Source organism: Vitis vinifera, chromosome 18 (genome assembly GCF_030704535.1).
Source record: "Vitis vinifera cultivar Pinot Noir 40024 chromosome 18, ASM3070453v1".
NCBI lineage: Eukaryota > Viridiplantae > Streptophyta > Magnoliopsida > Vitales > Vitaceae > Vitis > Vitis vinifera.
The window spans coordinates 29,613,753-29,623,477 of record NC_081822.1 but is presented as its reverse complement, the minus strand read 5'-3'; the positions used below and the strand labels follow the sequence as shown (position 1 = coordinate 29,623,477).

General features: G+C 31.3%; 1 protein-coding gene across 1 annotated transcript; it reads right to left on the bottom strand.

Annotated features, from left to right (window-relative positions):
* Nucleotides 1-5,188: 5,188 nt before the first annotated feature.
* Nucleotides 5,189-8,213, bottom strand: LOC104882792 (putative wall-associated receptor kinase-like 16). The gene is made up of 3 exons (XM_010667167.2): nucleotides 8,178-8,213; nucleotides 7,935-8,048; nucleotides 5,189-6,416 (listed from the first exon to the last, which is right to left on the bottom strand). The coding sequence occupies exons 1-3, from the start codon at nucleotides 8,211-8,213 to the stop codon at nucleotides 5,511-5,513; spliced, it is 1,056 nt and encodes a 351-aa protein (XP_010665469.2). The 3' UTR covers nucleotides 5,189-5,510.
* Between the last annotated feature and the right edge of the window lie 1,512 nt (nucleotides 8,214-9,725).

The window sequence follows — 9,725 nt, the reverse complement described above, 5'->3', positions numbered from 1 at the left end:
AAAGACTTTGGAAAGGATTTGAGACATATAAAGATCAAACTAGTCTTTACTTAACCCAAACAAAGTATATTTTGGATATTTTGGAAAAGACTATGATGGAAAAAGCTAACAAATGACAACAAATTATTTGAGCAACCCTCCCTATATCAGAGTGTAATTGGGAAAAACTTCAATATCTGACTATGACTTGACCTATTATATCTTTTGTTGTAAACAAACTTAGTCAAATTCTTCATGTACCTACAGTTTAACAATAACATGCCTACAAAAGAGTATTGAGGCATCTAAGAGGCACAATTGGATATGACTTGAAATTTCAACCAACAAAAGCTTTGGTCCTTGAAGGATCCACTAATGCAAATTGGGCTAGTAACATTGATGATAGGTGGTTTACCAGTGGTTATTGTATTTTTCTTGGAGGAAATTTGATTCAATGAAGTTCTTGAAAGCAAAAGGTTGTAGCAAGGTCAAGTACTAAGAGTGAGTATTGAGCTTTAGCTCAAGCTGCTATTGAAATAGTTTGGCTACAAAGCTTATTTGCTGAACTTGGAGTCAAAACTATGCATAGTCCTATATTGTGGTGTGATAACATTGGAATAGGATCTTTAGCTTCAAATCCTATGTTTCATGCAAAAACAAAACACATAGAGATTGACATTCATTTTGTGAGAGAAAAAGTAATTGCATAAGAGTTGGATGTAAGGTACATGCCAATGGAAGAACAACTTGTAGATCCATTGACTAAGCCCTTAACCACTACTTGGTTTGAACTACTTTATGACAAGATGATAGTTGCCAAGGCATAACATTGCTTGAGGGGGTGAGTTGAAACAAGTGGTTAATTAGTTTAGTTAGTTTCAACTAACTTTGTGATTAGTTAGCAGAGATAACTAATTCCAGAATTTCTAGTTACACCTATATATGTGTATAAAACTCAAGAAGACAAGATGTGAACTGAGCTATTATTACTAATATAAAGAAAATCTTTGTAATTTTTTTCCTTAGTTCATCAATCAAACAAAGGGTATTCCTAGTTGGTTGATTTTCAATAAGTTCTCAATTAATACATTCCAAAAGTACACTAAGACTACAACTTTGCCAATTAGTTTTCCACTAAGCTCCTTACATTTCCTTCTCTTGTGAATCTCAGTAGTAAGAGCATTATTTGAGATATTTTGAGTCAAAAAGACCCAAAACCTCCAATAAATCAAAATACATCCATTAGCTTTCTTCCATAAAACAAAGGCTATGGTTGAAACTTAGTGTTTGACAATTAAAACTGAAGGAGTGAATCCTATGTACTCTCCCTTAGACAAAAAATTAATCACTTATTTAAATGCAAAAAATTAAGCACCATAAAATTAATAAAAAGACACAAGAAAGGTCATCAATAAAAACTTGTTCACAAAATTGAGAGAGATATAATTTTAAGATGCTCGCACGTGTGTGCACGCACACACACATATATATATAGACAACTACAACATCAAGTAATAGTGAAAGGTATAAATGTCACTTATTAATAACAAAGAAAACATAAATTAAGGCCTTGTTTGGGAAGTATTTTCAAAAACAATTTTTGAGAATACTTTTTTAAAACTATTTTTTAATGTTTTATAGAACAAAACTATTTCGGAAAATGAAATATTTTTAACCTATTTTCTTTATTTTGAAATATGTTTCAAAAATAACTTTTATACTAGTATTTTATTTTTAATCATTCTTCATATTTGCATAATTATCTTTCTATTTTTTGTTTTTAAGAAAAGAAAATTATCTTTAAGTAAAGAAAACTATTTTTGTTTACTACTTGTCAAATGTATTTATTTATTTTTTATTTTTTTTGTTTTAAAACTTAACACGATATTGAGTTTTACTTAATATGATAACCATAGATGTAGTCAAATGCATTCTCACCTATTTGGCTAACTAGGACACACCAAATAGTATATCATTTTCTCTATTTTTCTTTATTTGTCCCATCACAAACAAAACCATTAGTTGTTCATTACATCATAGCCTTGAGCTTTTCATCATTTCAATCATCCTTGAGTGGTTTGACTTGGAGTTGCGAACCACGATCTCCATTTTGATCAATCTTTCAGAGCTCAAAGCTCACAACACCCTGAGCTATTCATTGCATCACAACCTTGAGTTATTCATTAATCGTAGTCTTGAGTTATTCATTACATTATAACCTTGAGCTTTTCATCATTTCAATTACCCTTTGAGTGGTTTCACTTGAATTTGATGAACCACAATCTCCTTTTTGACTAATCTTTCAAAGTCCAGAGCTCACAACTCTAAGTTGTTTATTGCATCATAACTCCAAGTTGTTCATTATAACACAACCCTAAGTTGCTCATTGTAACACAACCCTAAGTTTTTCATTGCATCATAACCTCAAGTTGTTCATTGCATCATAGCCTCAAGTTTTTCATCATTTTAGTCACCTTTTAGTGACAACTCAATGTCGCAAACTGAAACATCCCTTTAGCCCATTTCAGAGCCTAAAGTTCATAATCCTTAATTTGCTCATCTCATTCATAGCCCCGATCTATTCATATAGCCTAGAGTTGTTTATTGCATCAACGACCCTAAGTTGTCCATTCATTCATCCCTAGTTGGAGCTGTTCATCACATTTGCATTCACCTTTTCATCATACTATTTCTAAGATTCTTTTCCTCCATTGCATGCGATGCAACCCTTTGAGCTCATAGTGCAAGTTTGATTGCATTGTTTGATGCCCCTCACTTTGTGTCTTCACATAGTACATGTGTAGACATTTTTTTTTTTTCATTTTTGTTCTTGTATTCCTTGGTGGTTAAACTACTACTCAACTTTGACACTAATGTTCAAATCACTTTTAAAGGTCTTTTGTAGGGAGTCTCAAACCTGCAGTGTAACTTTAGTGGCACCCTAGGAGTCTTCTTTCCTTGGTTTGTTTTGGTTTAAGCAAGCGTAAGTTGTGTTATGCCAATTTTGGTGGTCTTTCTTGTTCTTCGGTATAATTTACTTCATTTTACTCATTATTCACACTTTAATTTTACTCCAATGTTCACATTCCTTATACTTGTGAACTCTACCAAAGATGGACATATTTATAAACCCTAAAAATTGTCCTAAGCCCATTTCTTACTTTTGTTTTAGGCCATTTCCTTTTTCATATTTTCTAGGACTAGTTTTAGATGTTCTTTGTGGGCCTAAACCTGCATTAAGGGCCTCCCTTTAATTTGGTTTTAGTTTTGAAGAAGGAGAGCCTTGGTGGAGATGATGACATATGTCAAAATCTCCACCCTCCCTTGGGTTATAAATAAGGTTTTTGGGGTTCATTTTCAAATGACTTCTCTCTTGCATTTTGAAGGAAAACTCTATCCAAATGTTGGGAGTGGAAAATGAAGAGAAACATTGGGATATCAAGAAGACATGGCTTAAAGATGAGGCTTTACGATACTAGAAACCAAGTTTTTCACTTGAGAGGAGATTCTTGGCTCGTTCGTTGCCCTTGTTTTGGGCAATATTGATGTACGCTTCTTTCCACCTTTGATTGGTTGGTTTATTTAACATGCATGTTGTACTCTTGAGTTTGGTTTTGATCCTTAATTTGGCTTTTAGATATACATAACTCGTATATTCATCACCAGTTGCTTGTTTATAATTATCATGTCTTCTTGTATTTTCGTATTTGCTTTTTGGTATCCATAGTTTATTGATCAATTATCTTAGTTCCCTCCACTTGTTTAGTAGAAACCTCTTTGGGACTTAGAGGGTTGTTATCTTATGGTATCTTCTCAATAAATAATATGACCCTCGGATCTAGACTCACTTTTCACAAACTTTGTTTTTCATTCAAAAAAGAAGTCATTTTAGGGTTTTATTTCTTAGTTTTTTTTCCTTTAAAAATAAACAAAAATAAGTAGCTACTACAATTTTTTTAAAAATCTATTTTTTCATAAATAAAAAACGAGTCTCACCATCAAGTGATGATATACTTAAAAATGTGGGTTCATAGTAATATTAAAAAAAAAAAAGGAAGTCGTAGAATAATTAATAAGTTAATAAATTATCTAAAATTATAAATAAGAAATAGCACTGGATTACCCAAAAGGGCAATTAAAGCTTTAGAGTAATTAATAAAGCTTCACTTATTTTTATTAATAAATATTATTATAATTGTGAAATTATTGGCCTCAGAATGAGGCTAAGCCTATAGGTTAAATTTCCAATCCAACATGAGGACTAGCTTAATTAATTCCACAAGACACAATGAAATCCTGATCTTACATTCTAACAATAAAATTGAAATCAACGGCTAATGCTTATCAAGTAAGCTCCAATAAGACCAACATTTGATTCCAAAAGCGTTTATTGGGTCAATTGGATTCGTATTAATGAACGTGGAGCAAGGTCGGACCGTTGAAGACCAAGACTTGTTTGAAGACTTCAATATTTGATTTAAGCAAATATTATGACTGAAGTAGGCATGCATGTCTTGTCCCACTGTACCTTTTAATTAATGCAAGGCTATGGCTGCCCTTCTTCATCTTCACGCCCCCAAGCTACTTCTATGCGTTTGGAGCTTCTAGGGCATTGGAGGTGTGAAGAGAGAATCTATAAGACACTGAACATTGATACAAAATGGTCAGGAACAAAGTCCCCAGAGTACATTAATCATCCTATTGTCCTTGAGTGAAATGTCCACCACATGACCAGGTCAATCCACTGTTACTGACAATTCTCATTCATTATTTGGAGACAGATGCCTTGTTTGAAGACTTCACCATTTCAGTGAAACAAATTATCGATTAGCTGATCATGAGCATGGCTTGTCTTATGCAAGGCGCTGTGGCTTCCATTGATTTCCTAATTGCGGCCAAGGTATTTTTATGTGTTTGGACATTGTAGGATGGAGGGGAATGCAAGGACAATCAGCCCAGCGATTTGAACACGCTATAAGGCTATACTGTATTGAATCATACAAAATGGCCAAGAACAAATTAAGGCTAAGGTTGAAAGCTAGTGTTTGACATTTAAAACAAAATCGAGATGCTTATTAAATGCTCAAGGAGTGAGTCCTATGTACTCCTTAGACAACAATTAATTTACTCACTTATTCATACTAGAAACAAAAAAAATAATAATGATGAAAAGACATTCGAAAGGCCATTTAAATTGAAGAAAACTAATTACAAATATATGAGCTTGAAGAAGACCTCTTGCCCTCTTATTTAATCATAGTGGATCAATGCTTTGATTAATAATGAAATATATATATAGCCACAACTACAGTATGAAGTATTACACTTAACTGACTAATAACAAAGAAAACAGAGATAAAAACTTACATAAAATTGAGTTTTACTTACTAAGACAACCATAGATATACAATAAAATATTCCCAGAACTTTATTTTTCTTTATATTCTATCTTATTTAACTAAACAGGACACAGCAAACAGTACACCATCTTTCTCTACTTTTCTTTATTTTTCCCATCACACAGAAAACTGTTATCTTGCATCACTTACTGGTAACAAGAAACTGCTCGCCATGCTATGTGTAGCAATGGATGATTCACCACCACCCAAATGGTAGTGAGCATATGATTCTCCAAGCAAGTATGTATTTTCTTCTGGATTCTGTTCAGCATTTTCCCCAATCATTCTTATCATCTCTAGTTCCAACAGTACTTCCTTCATTGTGGGTCTGTCCTCCCCTTTTATGCTTAGGCACCTTTTCGCAAGCTGAGCAACTTTCAAAATCTGCATATGGTTTCCATTGTTCACTATACAATCCTCAAGAACCTGAAATAAGCTGTCATCTTTCAGGGCAAAGAGGAAAAACATAGTTAGAATTCTCTGCTCCTTGGGTCTATCAAAAAACAGTGCTTTCTTGCCTGTGAGTAGCTCTACAAGGACCACTCCAAAACTATAAACATCACTTTTCTCAGTCACTCGGTATGTCTGCAAAGACTCAGGGTCCAAGTATCCAGGAGTTCCCTGAACAGCTGTAGATAACTGATTTTGATCCAATGGAACCAATCTTGAAGCTCCAAAGTCACACATCTTTGCATTGTACTCCTCATCTAAGAGTATATTCGTAGACTTAACATCTCTATGAACGATAGGCGAAGATGCTACAGAATGTAAATAATAGAGTGCTTCCGCGGTTTGGATGGCAATCCTTAAGCGAGTTTCCCACATAATAGCAGATGCCTTATTTTCATCATGTATGTGGTCGGAGAGGGTGCCATTGTTAATGAGCTCGTAAACTAGTAAAGGCACTCGTGTTTCCAAACAGCAACCCAAGAGTTGTATCACATGACGATGATTTATTTGAGATAGAATACCCACCTCATTTATGAAGTCTTTACCTTGGATTCGTTCGACCATCTTGGACTTCTTAATTGCAACCAAGGATTGAAATATCGGTTTTTACGGATATATCGGTACTTCAATTTTACGGATATATCGGAAATATCGGAGAAATATCGGTGGATATTTTTTCATAAATATCGATGGAGTGAAAATTATTTAAAATTAATAGGAATGCTTGAAAAAACTTCAAAAAATGATAACATAAGTAAGAATACACATTTTAAAGTTATCTTGTAAGTGTAATTGATATATATATAATTAAGAAGAAAAATATCGTAAATAGAGATATATTGGTAGATTCGATATTTGAATTTTAAAAATAATATATATGAATTTTGAAAGTGTATAAAGTTAAAATTGAGTTAAGAAATATGAGATTGCAATAGTCCTTATACTAAGAAAGATATCGATGTAGTTTCAATATATTATTAGATGAAGGGAGTTCATCTTGTTGAAGACAGTATTTATTTTAAAATTTTTAAAATATTTTTATTAAAACATATTTTATTATATTTTAAATGAAAAATTAAATTAATTTATATAAAATATCTTATTTGAGATTTAATTTTTAAAATTTTATTAAAAATATGTGATAATAACTTTTTCTATTAATATTAATTTATTTAATAATAAAAATAAAGGTTGATAATTAATAATTATTTATATAGAGAGTGGAAAATTGTTCTCATGATTTTTTTACATATTTTATTATATTTTAAATGATAAATTAAATTAATTTATATAAAATATCTTATTTGAGATTTAATTTTTAAAATTTATTAAAAAATGTGATAACAACTTTTTTTATTAATATAAATTTATTTAATAATCCAAATAAAAGTTGAAAATTAATAATTATTTATAGAAAATTGTTCTCATGTTTTTTTTATTTTTTATTTTTTATTTTTTTATCTCCCCTAAATCTAAAAATAAAAAAAAAATAAAAAAGGCACCCACTTCTCTCTCGGGCATCAAGAACCCTTTTCTGAAGGTGTCTTCCAGCGAGAGAATCCCTAAAAAGCCCTATTTTCCTCTGCTACTCTCAAATCTCAATCCTCGCAGGTACTAATCTAATCATGTTATTATTAATTTTTTTTTTGCAACCCCCGTTTGATTCCCAAGAAAATCCATCCCCATTCGATTTCCGGGAAAATTCATCCTCGTTTGATTTCCGAGAAAATCCATTCAAAACTCCCAAAGAAAACCAAAAAAATTGCTTTTCTTTTGCTCCCTGTGTTTTCTGGATCTGTTTTAGGGGTCTCTTTGCTGTTGTGCCATTGGATTTAAATTTCACGAACCCTAAATCCACGATTTTTGAGCCAGGCTGAAAAACACAACTGCGCGGGCTGGACTGGTAGGAAATATCGCGATTTTTCTCCGATTTTTCGGTGCTTCACCGATATTTCGCCGATATATCGGCGATTTTGTCGATTTTTGGCCGATTTTTCCGTCGATCGATAATCGGTGCCGTTTATCGTTTCCATGCCGCCCGATAACCGATATTTCGACGAAATATCGGCGACATTTTCCGATTTTTCAATCCATGATTGCAACAATCCTACCATCGGTTAAAGTTCCTTTATAAACTGTGCCAAAACCTCCTCCACCAATGATATTGCTCTCATCATAATTTTTGGTGGCTTTATTTAATTCAGTTTTTAGACTATTTGTCTATAAAAACCATATACTTCTCTTAAGTCATACCTTTACTCAAGTCACTTTATAAACTTAATTCAAGTTGAAAAATCATGTTTTCCATCTTTGTGTGTGTCTCTGAGGAATGATTGAACTTTATTTTACAAGGTTTTTAGGCTTCATGTAAATCTTAAAAACCATATTTGTCTTTCTTTCATCATTCAAAAACTACTTTACTTTGATTTGATTTGAGGTGATTTATTTCCCTAGCCATATTATGAGGCACAACTAGAGATTATTTATTTATTACTTTATTTTTATTTTTTGGAACTTCATATCACTTTTAATATGTTTATACAATAATCTAAATTTAATCATACAAATTATAAAAAAAAAAATCTAATATTAAAATTTGGTATGATATCGTATAATTTACCATGAAAATAATTTTTTTCTCAGGAGGCCAAGTCATTCCATAGGAAAGACTAAAGTCTTTCACGTTGGAGACAGTTTAAAGTTAGCTTGGGACTTTAAGATCATTAATAGTTCTGAGTTGGCAAGGTACAAGTTCATTCATGGTGTCGACTCATGGGTCGTTGGCAGCGAGTCAATGTGAAGAAAGATCATTTGATGCTACCCATTTTTTAATCCCAAGAAAATAAACTGAAAGAAAACTTCAAAATGAATAAAAGAAAAGAAAAAAAAAACTTTTATTTTAATAATAGCTTAATTCCCACGTGCAAAGGAGTCAAAACATCGATACTTTTGTTCGTATTTTACCTTGCATTACAAACTATATAGAATATAATAGTCTTGATTTTTAGATTACATTGACCATAAGGGATTTGGGAATTATACATTTCTATGTTTTTTTTTTTTTAGTGTTTTTCATTTTTAGATATGCTAGTAGTGGAACCAATATGATGCAAGTGAGTGATGTTCTTATCTTGGTTTCGCACTTCAAATACGTTTTTATTTTCTTATACGATCTGTAAACTTTTAATTTTTATTATAATAACTCCACAAATCAATTTCATAGAATATCAATAGTTTAATATTCTAGAATTTTTTTTTTTTTGAGTTTATCATGTTGAAACTCACATATAAATTATTATTTTTTTATGATTATGGAGAATTTTTTTACATATCATCATTTCAAATATTTTTTTAACTCAATTTATTATAATTACACTTTATAAAATATAATTTAATGTTTGAAAAAAATTAAATAAGTAGCTACTAGAACTTTTTTGAGATTTGTTTGTTCATAAATAAAAAACGAATCTTGCCATTGAGTGGGGACATATTTAAAAATGTGGGTCCATAGTAATAGTAAAAAGTATATATAAAAAAAAAGTTTTAGAATAATTAATAAGTTAATAAATTATCCAAAATTATAAATAAGAAAAAGCATTGAATCACCCAAAAGGGTAATTAAATTTAAAGCTTTAGAGTAATTAATAAAAACTTCACTTATTTTTATTAATAAAAATTATTATAATAGTGAAATTATTGGCCTTAGAATGAGGCTTAAGGCTATAGGTTAAGTTTCCAATCCAACATTAGGACTAGCTTCATCAATTCCACAAGACACAGTGAAATCCTGATCTTACATTCATACAATAAAATTGAAATCAACGGCTAATGCTCATTAAGTAAGCTCCGATAAGACCAACATTTGATTCCAAAAGCGTTTACCTGGTCAATTGGATT